Source organism: Heptranchias perlo, chromosome 5 (assembly GCF_035084215.1).
Source record: "Heptranchias perlo isolate sHepPer1 chromosome 5, sHepPer1.hap1, whole genome shotgun sequence".
NCBI lineage: Eukaryota > Metazoa > Chordata > Chondrichthyes > Hexanchiformes > Hexanchidae > Heptranchias > Heptranchias perlo.
In genome coordinates, this window is record NC_090329.1 from 117463123 (window position 1) to 117477718 (window position 14596).

The 14596-nt window shown below is 45.0% G+C and overlaps 1 protein-coding gene across 3 annotated transcripts in view; it reads left to right on the forward strand.

Moving 5' to 3' along the window:
- The window catches only part of acoxl (acyl-CoA oxidase-like), a 294551-nt gene that overhangs the window by 258503 nt on the left and 21452 nt on the right, over positions 1-14596 (forward strand). For all 3 annotated transcript variants that reach the window (XM_067985091.1, XM_067985090.1, XM_067985089.1), the window contains exon 17: positions 7078-7148. In XM_067985091.1, the coding sequence (XP_067841192.1) occupies positions 7078-7148 (71 nt within the window). The remainder of the gene's footprint in view (positions 1-7077; positions 7149-14596) is intronic.

Here is a 14596-nt window from a genome sequence, read left to right on the forward strand (position 1 = left end):
ATGGCGTAGTTTCTCCGCTCCGGGGAAGTACTGGACGACAAAGGGTACTCTGTTGGTTGCGTCCCGTGTTAGTCTCCTGAGGAGGTCTATGCGATTTTTTGCTGTGGCCCGTCGGAACTGTCGATCGATGAGTCGAGCGTCATATCCCGTTCTTACTAGGGCGTCTTTCAGCGTCTGTAGGTGTCCATCGCGTTCCTCCTCGTCTGAGCAGACCCTGTGTATTCGCAGGGCCTGTCCATAGGGGATGGCCTCTTTGACGTGGTTAGGGTGGAAGCTGGAAAAGTGGAGCATCGTGAGGTTGTCCGTGGGCTTGCGGTAGAGTGAGGTGCTGAGGTGCCCGTCTTTGATGGAGATTCGTGTGTCCAAGAAAGAAACTGATTCTGAGGAGTAGTCCATGGTGAGCTTGATGGTGGGATGGAACTTGTTGATGTTATCGTGTAGTCTCTTTAGTGATTCCTTGCCGTGGGTCCATAGAAAGAAAATGTCGTCGATGTATCTGGTGTATAGTGTTGGTTGGAGGTCTTGTGCAGTGAAGAAGTCCTGCTCGAACTTGTGCATGAAAATGTTGGCGTATTGGGGTGCGAATTTGGTCCCCATGGCTGTTCCGTGTGTTTGGGTAAAGAACTGGTTATCGAAGGTGAAGACATTGTGATCCAGGATGAAGCGGATGAGTTGTAGGATGGCTTCCGGAGATTGGCTGTTGTTGGTGTTGAGTATTGATGCTGTCGCAGTGATGCCGTCATCGTGGGGGATACTGGTGTATAGTGCCGAGACGTCCATCGTGGTGAGAAGTGTTCCTGGTTCAACTGGTCCGTGGATCTGTTTTAGTAGATATGGTACAAGACGATTTGCTGGTCACTTCATTTATCACCAGTGAGTTTATCTTCTTCATTCATTCAGATTCCTAATCTGTAACAGTAAAAGTAATTCTGGTGCATTTTGTCCCTCTTCAGACGCAATGCAAAGGTCTTTGTTTAAATTCTAAGGTCTTGAATTATGCTGCGCCATACTAGCACACAAAGAATGCATTTGCATGAAATTACTTTCTGAATTTAACATTTGGTTAATACCTTCATAATCACTGCAGAAAAAGGAATTCCACACGGGTGTGTTAAGTGTTTGTATGCTGATATCTCACAGAGTAACTTCGAGGCCTGAGCATGAATTTGGGCCTGGTTATTTCCTTCTGTTTTTTTACACTTATGTAACATAGTTACAGAATTATCGCCAAATTTCATTGAACGTGATCTGTTTCTGTATAAGTTAGAAGGTAGTTTTAAAAAAACCTCTCCCAGTCACTCTAAGTAGCTGAGCCATTCAAAGAAGGAGGGCCCAGGTTGGATCCCTGGTCTGTACTAAATCATAGAACAACAACTTGCATTTATATAGCGCCTTTAATGTAGTATAATGACCCAAGGCGCTTCACAGGAGCGATTTTCAAACAAAATTTGACACCGAGCTAGATAAGGAGATATTAGGACAGGTGACCAAAAGCTTGGACAAAGAGATAGGTTTAAAGGAGAGTTTTAAAGGAGGAGAGAGAGACAGGCAAAGAGATTTAGGGAGGGAATTTTTTTTTCATTCATGGGTTGTGGGTGTCGCTGGCAAGGCCAGCATTTATTGCCCATCCCTAATTGCCCTTGAGAAGGTGGTGGTGAGCCCCCTTCTTGAACCGCTGCAGTCCGTGTGGTGAAGGTTCTCCCAAAGTGCTGTTAGGAAGGGAGTTCCAGGATTTTGACCCAGTCACGATGGAGGAATAGCGATGTATTTCCAAGTCGGGATGGTGTGTGACTTGGAGGGAAATGTGCAGGTGATGGTGTTAGTCCCATGCGCCTGTTGCTCTTGTCCTTCTAGGTGGTAGAGGTCGCGGGTTTGGGAGGTGTTGTTGAAGAAGCCTTGGCGAGTTGCTGCAGTGCATCCTGTGGATGGTACACACTGCAGCCACAGTGTGCCGGTGGTGAAGGGAGTGAATGTTTAGGGTGGTGGATGGGGTGCTAATCAAGCGGGCTGCTTTGTCCTGAATGGTGTCGAGTTTCTTGAGCGTTACTGCGCTCATCCAGGCAAGTGGAGAGTATTCCATCACACTCCTGACTTGTGCCTTGTAGATGGTGGAAAGGCTCTGGGCTTAGGGCCTAGGCAGCTGAAGGCACGGCCGCCAATGGTGGAGCGATTAAAATCGGGGATGCGCTAGAGGCAAGAATTGGAGGAGCGCAGTGATCTCGGAGGGTTGTAGGACTGGAGGAGGTTACAGAGAAAGGGAGGGGTGAGGCCATGGAGGGATTTGAAAATAAGGATGAGAATTTTAAAATCGAAGCGTTCCCAGACCGGGGATCAGTATTGGTCAGCAAGCACAGGGGTGATGGGTGAACGGGGCTTGGTGCCAGTTAGGATATGGGCAGCAGAGTTTTGTACAGGCACAAATGACTCAGTGCTCTGGGTTAAGGAAGGAAAAATGGGTCAGATTTCTCACTATCCAGTAGCCTCCTGATGAAACTGCACTGTGCATATGTGCTTCAAGTGAGGACAGGATTAGAGTCATCTATGATATTGCTATCGTAGAATAGCCCGCCAACATTTACCATCGAGGCCCATGCACAACTAATGGCCGCTTGGGTGAGGTACCAACCGAAGGCAACCCGGCCCTCAAGGAACCATATCTCATGAAAGACTCTCAATCCCCAAAAGAGAAGAGCAGAGGAAAAAAATGTTTGGGGAAAGAAAGACTCCACCACGTACGCATTAGTGTTGCTAATGCTTTTACTTTTGTGCCAATGAATTAATCTCTTTTGTTAATTTAAGTCCTTGGCTGCCTAATCTTCTTACTAATGCTCACGTTATGTTCTGGTAAATTAGCAGAAAGAATTTTCTGCGTACAGAAGTAAGTATGACTAGACTTTTTCAGACAGAACTATGTTTGGGTGAATTGTGTAATGCATTCAGTTTCCACCAGCAACAACGTTGCTCCTTAGCTGGTGACCTTGTGGGGTTTTTTTGCCTTGTTTTTCTCTCCAGTTTCCGCTACTACTGCTCGTCCCCCTCCCCGAAGGTGCTGACTCTTGCTGACATACAGTTCCGAGGGCAGCAGACCCCCCCCCCCCCCCCTCTCAGACCTTGCCCACCACTGTTTATGTGTGAGTCTTGACAGTCTATTTGACTGTGGGAGCGTATATACACACACACACACACCCCTCTCCCTTCGGCAGGAGTTGTTAGACAGCAATTCTGAACAGCAACCCTAACCCAAAAGCAGTGAGGTTAATTCCAGCACTGTTATTTCTGCCCCACTTCAGATCAACTGTTCATTTCCAAGTGGAGAAGGTTATAGTGTAGGCTACAGTTGAGCTAAAGTTATGGTTATCAAAGGAAAATTGGAAGTTACCTTGTATTGCTGGCAAGAAAATGTAAGGCAACTTTTTTTTAAATGATAGGGTAATAAAATTGTAGAGCAAATTACAGCAGGGGTGGTGGAATGAGGTTCACAAGAGGATTGGTTGAATTCCTGTTGGTAAAGGGGATACAGAGATGTCAGTTCCAGAATCACAATAAGGAACCTGATGGGTAGTTTGGAAGGGTAGGCTAGATGGACCAATTGTCTTCTCCTGCCCAAAACATTACGATGTCAGTTTGTATTCAGTAGCAACCAGAGTTTGAACCCAGGTCTTGTTCTGTGTGGCTTAGCTAGTCACTGGATAAATTTGTGGAGCTGTTAAGCACATAATATATATTTAGTTCCAATAAACCGCAAATCTCGATCCTGCTACTGAACCAGAACACCAATCTAATGCAAGACATCAATCAGGTAATTGCACTTTATTTACATTTGGTACCAGAACCAAAAAAAAACACAATAAAAGGAAAAGAAAATCACAAAGTCTGTTGAATTTTTTTTTTATTCGTTCATGGGATGTGGGTATTTCTGGCAAGGCCAGCATTTATTGCCCATCCCTAATTGCCCTTGAGAAGGTGGTGGTGAGCCGCCTTCTTGAACCGCTGCAGTTTATATGGTGAAGGTTCTCCCACAGTGCTGTTAGGAAGGGAGTTCCAGGATTTTGACCCAGCGACGAGGAAGGAACGGTGATATATTTCCAAGTCGGGATGGTGTGTGACTTGGAGGGGAATATGCAAGTGGTGTTGTTCCCATGTGCCTGCTGCCCTTGTCCTTCTAGGTGGTAGAGGTCGCGGGTTTGGGAGGTGTTGTCGAAGAAGCCTTGGCGAGTTGCTGCAGTGCATCCTGTGGATGGTACACACTGCAGCCACAATGCGCCGGTGGTGAAGGGAGTGAATGTTTAGGGTGGTGGATGGGGTGCCAATCAAGCGGGCTGCTTTGTCCTGGATGGTGTCGAGCTTCTTGAGTGTTGTTGGAGCTGCACTCATCCAGGTAAGTGGAGAGTATTCCATCACACTCCTGACTTGTGCCTTGTAGATGGTGGAAAGGCTCTGGGGAGTCAGGAGGTGAGTCACTCGCCACAGAATACCCAGCCTCTGACCTTTTCTTGTAGCCACAGTATTTATATGGCTGGTCCAGTTAAGTTTCAGGTCAATGGTGATCCCCAGGATGTTGATGGTGGGGGATTCGGCGATGGTAATGTCGTTGAATGTCAAGGGGAGGTGGTTAGACTCTCTCTTGTTGGAGATGGTCATTGCCTGGCACTTGTCTGGCGCGAATGTTACTTGCCACTTATCAGCCCAAGCCTGGATGTTGTCCAGGTCTTGCTGCATGTGGGCACGGAATTCTTCATTATCTGAGGGATTCAGGGATGTTGTGATTTGCAGATCTTCCCATCTCAGTTATTCTCTTTGATCCTGAAATCTCGCTGTAGAATACCAGCATAGGGACGTATAATATGTTCGTCAGAAATTCCTTCCTTCTCTACTTCAGCAGAGACATTAACACGTTTAAAATGAGCAGGTTAAAGTCTCCGCTCAAATAGCAGCGAGAGGAATGTCAGACAAATGCCTTTAATATTCGTATCGCACCGTGTAACTTCTAAGATCTTCCTACAGTAAAATCACCGAAGAAAATGAGACTGAAAATATAATCATCATTTATCAATTCCTTCTTGTCTGATATAATGCGAGTAAAAGCCTTTCTCTGCGTTGACACCGATGCCATTAATATAATTTTTTTTTAAAACTTGGCAGGATGAATGACCGTTTAGGATTTACAGCTTTTTTTTTGATGCTGTGCTGTGGAACAATAGTGTTAGACTATTGTTTAATTTAGATCATGGTAAAAGATTCTCATCAAAAATTTTGCATACTTTTAATCTCAGATCAATCACCCCTTAGATTGCACCGTAGAACTGTTTGCATTTGCACAAAGAACAGCACGCAGGGGGCACACGAACATTGGTGGATATTTATAATGTGCTGTCGAGTCCACCAGTAATACACTGTACAAAGATTGACAATATTCACAAAAATTATTATATAATAATTATGATTTGGAACGCATTGCCTGAAAGGGTAGTGGAAGAAGATTCAATTGTAACTTTCAAAAGGGAATTGGATAAATATTTGAAAAGGAAAAATTTGCAGGGCTATGGAGAAAGAGCAGAGGAGCAGGACTAATTGGATAGCTCTTACAAAGAGCTGGCAAAGGTACAATAGGTGGAATGGCCTCCTTCTGTGCTGTACGATTCTATGATTCTATTCTGTAAGAATATTGTCACAGCTCAGGGTCACTCCTTGAAAATATTCTTATTGCAAATGTAAACCAACCTACGGTATGTGACTCGTGAGTGTCAAAACCAGTTACTGGGTTACTTCAGTTTTTAAAAATAAGAGCAATTTCTATAAAGTTGCTAACTTAAATTTAAGTCATGTGAGTCAGACGGTTTTAAGTCTGTCACAATATTCTGTAGGTAGCAGATAACCTTTTCTCTCCTTTCAGCCACCCACACAAGTAGAAAAAAAGCTTTAAAAAAAGTAATGAGCATTTTGCATGCAACAGTAGTTCTGCTTTTCTTTTCAGTGTAATGTAATTGCTATCTGAATGAAACACAAGGGTTTACATATAATAAAATGTCATATTATATTGAGAGTTTCTGTTGAAACAAAGTGACTTGAGTAACAGTAATCTTGTCCATGCAATTAATCAGTTGCAGCTAAGTAGGACAATGCACAGTTTAAAGAGTTGGGTGTAATTCTGTTACAATTTACTCATCTATGTTCGGTGTAACTTCACAAAAACTTGCTGACCAGTTTTTGATTACAGTATAATTTTTTTTGTTCTGCACTGTATTCCACAAAATCATGGCAAAATTCCTCCTGCCAATAATTTTAACAGAAAATTCAGCACGAATACAAAAGTGAAAATCCAGTTTTGTACTGAGCCTGACTTGTCCCTTAGCATTAGTGACTGGAGGAATTCCACCCATGTTGCTAACTTTACCTCCTAATTAGTGCAAAACAAGAAAGAAAGGATCTGTAATTATGTAGGATTATCACGACCTCAGGACAAAGAGCTTTACAGCCAATAAAATATTTTGAAGTGTTTATAATGTAGGGAAACGCGGCAGCCAATTTGTGCACAGCAAGGTTCCACAGAGAACAATGAGATAAATGATCAGTAAATCATTTGTAGCAATGTTGATTAAGGGATAAATGTTGGTCAGGACACCAGGAGAATTCCACTTGGAATAGCACCGTGGGATCTTTTACATCCACCTGAGAGGGCAGATGGGATCTTGTCTGTGCAGTACTGAGGGAATTATTTTGAGTCTTTCAGATGAGACGTTAAACCGAAGCCCCATCTACCCTCTCGACAACAACCTGCATTTATACAACATAGAAAGCTTTGCGAGGAATTTTAGAGAAGGGGGAGAAAAATAATAATATATAGACAAAAGAAATAAAAGAGCAGATGTCTAGCTATGGTGCGAGGGTTCGGAGAGGTGACCAAAAGTTTGGTTGAAGAGATGGATTTTGAGAAGGTTTCTAACAACGAGAAAGAAACAGTACATGCTTTTTGTGAAAATAGTGAAGTGTAAATCGCAGGCACGTAGAATCTCAATGAAAAGAAGAAAAAAAATTCCTAAAGATATGAAGCTCTTTCATCTTTTTGCTTGTTTGCAGTGACCTTAGAACAGTTCTGGAAAGCCGTGGAACAGTGCCCAGTCCCAGAAGACCAGGCTTTGCTGAAGAAGGTGAGATTATAAATTGAAAATTCCCCCTCCAGAAAAAACAATTAGTACATTCAGCATCAGAGCCACATTGTTCTTATCACTGAGGCCCATTCATCATCTTTTCAGCTGTTAATAACCAAGCAGGGAGGGACACAAATATCATCACTGAGTAGGTGGGCTGCAGTATCTCAAACATATTTGCTGCCACTTGGTTAAGTGCTGGAACCTGTTTGCAAGGCTGACAGGAAAGTGGGTGTTGAGTGTTAGTTGGAATTTATTTCAGTTTTAAATAGAATTCAATTAGCTCAACTCAACCTTATCTATCAGCAGCACTTTTTTAAGCAAACTTATCTGGGCTGGTTTGCTGAACTGACTGAGAACATGCCTAATTACTGAGCAAACCTGGCTTATCAACATTGAGATGCAGGAGAAGTTAAAGCTGCACTTGCTTCATGCCAGGTTTTCTTGGCTGAGCCACAAAATTGACTGAATTGCTTACTCAGCGGTGAAAAGGTTTAATTTAATTTTTTCCCCTCCCCACCCTGCTCTCCCGAATGTGGGATAGTCCTACATGCACCCACAGGTGCCCTTCAGCATCTCACCCAAGTGACCATTGCTCCGAGGGTAAGTCTCAACGGTGAGCGGGTCAACCAGGCCGGCCTGGTCCTCAGCTGGTGTCCGCACACTGGATAACGATCGAGTGCAAGAAGCCAGGCTGATTCCTCTCCCTAACCTGGAGACATGAAGGCCAGTTGGGACATCCTGCTGCCACCCCACCTGAGGTCAACTAATTCAGCATTGACCATGCTTCAAACCTCCGGGCCTTCCTGACCGGTATGGCTCGGCTGCTCACGGGATCAATACGAATGAGGTAGGCCATTTAAGTCATTCATCCAAACGGACCCTACAATCCTCCCATCACAGCATCCCGCTGTTTATTCCTGGGCTTTTGCCTCCACTACCAACTCTGAAGTCTATTCCATGTATTGATCACTCTTCTTGTGAAGAACTTCTTGATAGCAGTTGTGAATTTTCCTTCCAGTAGTTTGAACCTGTGGCCCTTGTCCGATTGTCACGGTTTAATTTGAAATAATGTTCTGGATTTAATTTTTCTATGCTGTTTATTACCTTATATACCTCCACAAGGTCACCTCTCAGTCATTTCCTTTCGAGGCTGAGAAGCTTGAGTTTCTCCAGTCTTTTCTCATAATGTTGAAATATGTTGAGCGCTACATCTATTAATACCCCTAGGGCTCTTTCAGTGTCAGCCTTCGCTATAACCTTTTGACATCGTTCATGAAGTACTTATGTCACCCATCTTTTCTTCCTGTCTGCAGTACTCCACAATTAGATTTCATCTGCCACTGTTCCGCCTACTTGCATTTTTTGTTTAATTTATTTTGTAATTCCCGGGCTGGCTCCTCAGATTCGAGGGGCCGTGTGGCCTACTCTGCTCCTATTTCTTATGTTCTGATTCAACCGCCCCTGATAGTTTAGTATCACCTGAGGATTTGCTCAGATTGCGATGACTTTCTGAACCATTGGATAAACCAACTAAGCTGTTGGAGGAGCCCTAAAATAATTTTTACCGTGATGCTAAAACATTATTAGCTATACTGTTTCAATAGGCGGAAAAATGCACTAATATTGGGTCTAGACAGAGTAGATAGAGAGAAACTGTTCCCATTGGCAGAAGGGTCAAGAACTAGAGGACACAGATTTAAGGTGATTGGCAAAAGAACCAAAGGCGACATGAGGAAAAACTTTTTTACACAGCGAGTGATTATGATTTGGAATGCACTGCTTGAGGAGGTGGTGGAGGCAGATTCAATCGTGGCTTTCAAAAGGGAGTTGGATAAGTACTTGAAGGAAAAAATTTGCAGGACCACGGGGAAAGGGCGGGGGAGTGGGACTAGCCGGATTGCTCTTGCAGAGAACCAGCACAGGCTCGATGGGCCGAATGGCCGCTTTCTGTGCTGTAACCATTCTATGATTCTAAAATTGGTTGTAATTCAAGGCAGGACAGCCTTTAGGGATGACATTTCTCAAAGGAAAGTAACGACTACACCTTATCACAGCCTATTAGAATTTCACTTAATAAGGTGTGACTTACTGGCCGGGAAATTGGTCTCAGGCTGAAAACCGGTACTATTGGGCGTCGCGCCTGCAACACGTGCCGGAAGATGAAGGCCTGAAGATCACTGGAAATTGGGCCACGGGCCTCGTCTGCATAATACAGGCGAGCTGGGACGGTGATCGGGGCCCTGGAAAATTTGGCTGGTTCCGACACGGAGTCGGCCGGCAAGTACGTCCTGGGAGGGGAGGGGGCTGGGTAGGGGGAGGGGGAACGGGAGAGGGGGAGCGAGCATGCGCCGGCAGCAGCTAGTAGTATTTCTGTGGATCCAGGAACAGCGCACCCTCAGTCCTCCTGGCTCCACGTTACGGTAAGTTTAAAGAAAAACCCTGAAAACTTACCTCTTCGGTGGCAGTCTCCAGCGGTCCCTTAACGGATTCACTGGTTAGATTGCAGTAGACCTGGAAAAACTGATCGGAGCATGCATGGCGCATGCTCCGCCCAATTTTTGCCGAATTTGGCTTGGGGTCCTAAAACAGGAGTTCGACCCCTAATGAGCATAACCAAGGGGCCTAACACCTGTTTTAGTCGGCGCCCTGGGGACACAGAAGTTGCCGGCTGCCAATTTGGCAGCTAGCCCACTTCTGGGGGAGATCCTGCCTGGAAATTAATCCCCCAATTCCTATTTTCTGTCCAGAAATCGGACCAGTTTTCCCATTCTTACAAACTCCTGTCACTAACCTTGAAACACCAGTTAGCACCATTTTAGCTGCCTGCAAAAGTAATAAAACATTTCAACTTCCCAACTTGTCAATACTGAACGTATTTCTATTTTCCATGTATCCTGCACTTGCTCTTTGTCCTTTCGTAACATTACTTCTTTTGCGCACGTGATTTTAAAAGATGTATGTTCCATTTGAAGTAAGGTAGGATTTTGACAGTTACTGAAGAGCAAAAAAGATTAAGAGGAGCCATTGCTGAAGACTCCCCCCGCCCCCTCTGCTCCTTAAAACTGTGGTTCGGTTTTCGGTGACCTTTCCGAAATGGCCGTTCTTCATTGTGCGGAGACTGTTTGGGGGAGGGGGGGGCTTGGGGAGGCACCACAGCTTAGCTCGATTCTGTCCTCACCTGACACCCACACTTTCAAAAGCAGGATTCACCGTATAGGAGCAAGGAACCCCGTATTGTTATTTTTTCTCACCACATTAGGACAGTGGACAATTAGACCGGCATAGCATTGGCACTGCTCACTCCGGCTAAGAGCAGCTCAGCATAGACCAGGACCTGGGATCTTCCCCATCCGTACGGAACACCACACCATGTGGCGCATTTGCCGTTCAGACCATTGGGACAGTTCCTTTGTTAAAATTGGAACATCGTTTGCAACAATTAAAAACAATTTGACCAACATTTACCTTCTTGCAGAAACCAATTTAAAGTGTGTGGCAAGGATGGTTGATTGTAATCAGGATGTGTTGCTGATTATTGTGACTGCCCACTGATTGTGGAAACGGGAGAAGAAAAAATGAGGTCAGACTAGCATTTATTTGAGAGCACCCGCCCATGTGTTGTGCTATCATTTCATCTGGTTGTATTGGCTCTCTGTGCGAGAGTCTTTATATAAAATCTGGTAGTTACAATAAACAGATATAATCAGTTCCTCGTCCTTGCTGATTATCGACTTCAAAATGGACAGAATTTTGCTAATTACAAGCTACTCATGTGAATGAATGTGGCAATAATAAGGTGAAAACCTCATTTTTCTTTGATGCTGAAATTCTTAATGGACATTTTGACTCACTCTTTTGAGTCTACAGCTTCTTGATGGCAAAAAGAAAACTGGCTAAGATTGCCATTTAAAAGTCTCCAATGCCCTAGAAGAACCATGAAGCATTCAGCCCATCAAGCTCAATGTGTCAAACAGGTCTAGTTTCAAGAATCAAGAACCTGACACAATGTCAGGTTCCATAGGTACACTGACGACACCCAGCTCTACCTCACCACCACCCCCCTCAACCCCTCCACTGTCACTGATTTATCAAACTGCTTTTCCGACTGGGTGAGCAAAAATGTCCTCCAACTAAATATTGAGAAGACTAAAGCCATTGTCTTCAGTCCCTGCCACAAACTCCGTTCCCTAGCCACTGACTCCATCCCTCTCCCTGGCCACTGTCTGAGGCTAAACCAGACCGTTTGCAACCTTGGCGCCCTATTTGACCCTGAGATGAGCTTCCGACCACAAATCCGCTCCATCACCAAGACTGCCTACTTCCATCTCTGTAACATTGCCCATCTCTGCCCCTGCCTCAGCTCATCTGCTGCTGAAGCCCTCATCCGTGCCTTTGTCACCTTTAGACCCGACTATTCCAGTGCTCTCCTGGCCGGCCTCCCATCTTTCACCCTCCATAAACTTGAGCTCATTCAAAATTCTGCTGCCCGTATCCTAACTCGCACCAAGTCCCGTTCACCTGTGCTCGCTGACCTACATTGGCTCCCGGTCCGGGAACATCTTGATTTTAAAATTCTCATCCTTGTTTTCGAATCCTTCCATGGCCTCACCCGCCCTATCTCTGTAACCTCCTCCAGCCCTACAACCCTCCGAGATCTCTGAGCTGCTTCAATTCTTGCCTCTTGCGCATCCCCGAATTTAACTGCTCCACCATTGGCAGCCGTGCCTTCAGCTGCCTAGGCCTAAGCTCTGGAATTCCCTCCCTAAACCTCCCCGCCTCTCTACCTCTTTCCACCTTTAAGACCCTCTTTGACCAAGCTTTTGGTCACCTGTCCTAATATCTCCTTATGTGGCTCGGTGTCAAATTTTTTTATGATAATCATTCCTGTGAAGCACCTTGGGACATTTTATTATGTTAAAGGTGCTATATAAATGCAAGTTGTTGTTGTTGATTTCTCTTCCTTTTCCTACACTCTAATCCTCACTGATCAGGAAATGGTACAGTTCCCTTTGATTGCTCCTAGTGAACTACATGAGTTGTCAGACCAGTTTTACAAGTCAACAGTGCCAAACGTGAAGTTATTCCTTGAGTTAAGTTTAGGTCAAGCAGCCCCCAGCCTCCTCAATCTGACGGTTGGGAAGTTGAGAAATATTGGCGCCCTGAGCCATGCAGACTAGTAAAGTAATCAGATTTGATCACTTGTTTGTACTGGCCGCTGCTGGGCAGGAGTTGGGAAGAAGGGGAAAGGGCTACAATTAGCCTCAATTGGCTGGGAATGGCAGAAATCGTCAAAGAAAGTTTGGGTAATGCTTTCTTTAGCCTCTAATTATATATAATCTGTTTTTCTCCTGCCATGTATTGCACAAAATAACTCTGCGCCTACATTATTAATTAGTTTATGTTAAAAACTTGTATCATGCTCTGCCCTTAAAAGTTTTTTTTTTAACAGTGGGAATAGGTAGGTCCCTGATGAACTGGTGGGTAAAGGCACTGTCCAATGTGGTACTGACCTATATAGGACCAACTAGGTCCTTCATCATCGCTGGGTCAATATGTTGGAATTTCCTACCTAACACTATCGTGGAAGCACCTTCACCACAAGGAATGCAGCGGTTTGAGGAGAAGGCTCCGCACTACCTTCTCGGGGCAACTAGGTATGTGTGGCCTTGCCAGCCTCACCCATATCCTAGAAAAAATAAAAAACACCTCAAGAACATCTTATGTAGTTGCGATGGTAGTTTACTGTTCATCCTTATCCTCCTCGACCTACTCATTGTCTTCCACACCTCATTCTCCTCAAATATCTCTTCTGCGTCCTCCACTCCCATGGCACTGCTCTTTCTGGTTCCACTGCTACCTGTTGCAGTGCAAACATTACATTGCTTCAAATAGTTTCTCCTCTCGCGTCTCTGCAGTCACCTCTAGTATACCCCAGGGTTCCATCTTTGGCTCTTCATCAAGATCTGGATGAGTCAAAGCTTTAATTCAGCAAAAACCGAAGCCATCATCATCAGCTCTCACAAACGCCTGCGCACCTCAGACCTCAGGCTCCATCTCCTTTCCCAAGTGCCGCCTCAGGCTTAGCCCAGAGGTGCCGAACTTGGCCGCATTTTCCGACCCTGAGCTCAGCTTCCTCCCCCATATCTGACATGTCACCAAGACCGCTTTCTTGCACCTCCGCCATATCACCTGCCTCTGCCCCTTTCTCTCCCCCTCCACTGCTGAAACCCTAATCCACACTTTTATCATTTGACAGCTGGACTTCCCCAATGCTGTTGTTGCTGGCTGTCTTGCTTCTACCATTCATCAACTATAAATCACCTAGAATGAAACGACCCGTGTCCTTGCCCATACCAAACCCCGCCATCTCATTACCCCTGTTCTCGCCAAACTTCACCTGGCTTCCTGCATCCCAGAGAATTGACTTCAAGATCCTCTTCCTCACCTTCAAATCCCTCCGCACCCTCTACCCCCCACGTCTCTGACCTTCTGCAACCCTATGTCCCTGCTCCCAACCCTGGACGGCCTCTTGTTTCCCACTCCACCATCATGCAGCAGCTCCTTCAGCTACCTAGCCCCGACCTTCTGGAACTCCCTCCCTCGGCCTCTCCACCTCACCGCCTTCCTCCCTACTACAAAAACTGTACTTTGGTCCCTTCCCGACCCTCTTCATAAGAACATAAGAAATAGGAGCAGGAGTAGGCCAATCAGCCCCTCGAGCCTGCTCCACCATTCAATAAGATCATGGCTGATTTGATCCTAACCTCAAATCTAAATTCATGTCCAATTTCCTGCCCGCTCCCCGTAACCCCTAATTCCCTTTACTTCTAGGAAACTGTCTATTTCTGTTTTAAATTTATTTAATGATGCAGCTTCCACAGCTTCATGGGGCAGCAAATTCCACAGACCTACCACCCTCTGAGTGAAGAAGTTTCTCTTCATCTCAGTTTTGAAAGAGCAGCCCCTTATTCTAAGATTATGCCCCCTAGTTCTAGTTTCACCCATCCTTGGGAACATCCTTACCACATCCACCCGATCAAGCCCCTTCACAATCTTATATGTTTCAATAAGATCGCCTCTCAAGATCTTCCTCTTTTTTCCCGCACTGGCCTGTAAAGCAGACGTGAGATGTTTCTTTGTACACAAGTGCTAGAAAAATGTACACCGTTGTTGTTACTATCAGAATCTATGGGGTATATCTTCCTATCCTGTAGTTGGTGTAAGGAGTTGAACAAGATTGATCATAGAATCACATGTGCCTGTGAAAGACCTATCCAATTAGTCCCACGCCCCCACTGTTTCCCCATAGCCCTGCAAATGTTTTCCTTTTAAGTATATATCCAATTCAATTTTGAAAGTTACTATTGAATCTGCTTCCACCACCCTTTCAGACAACGTTGTATTTTAATATTTTACAATAGATGTTTCATGATATTAGAAGCTAG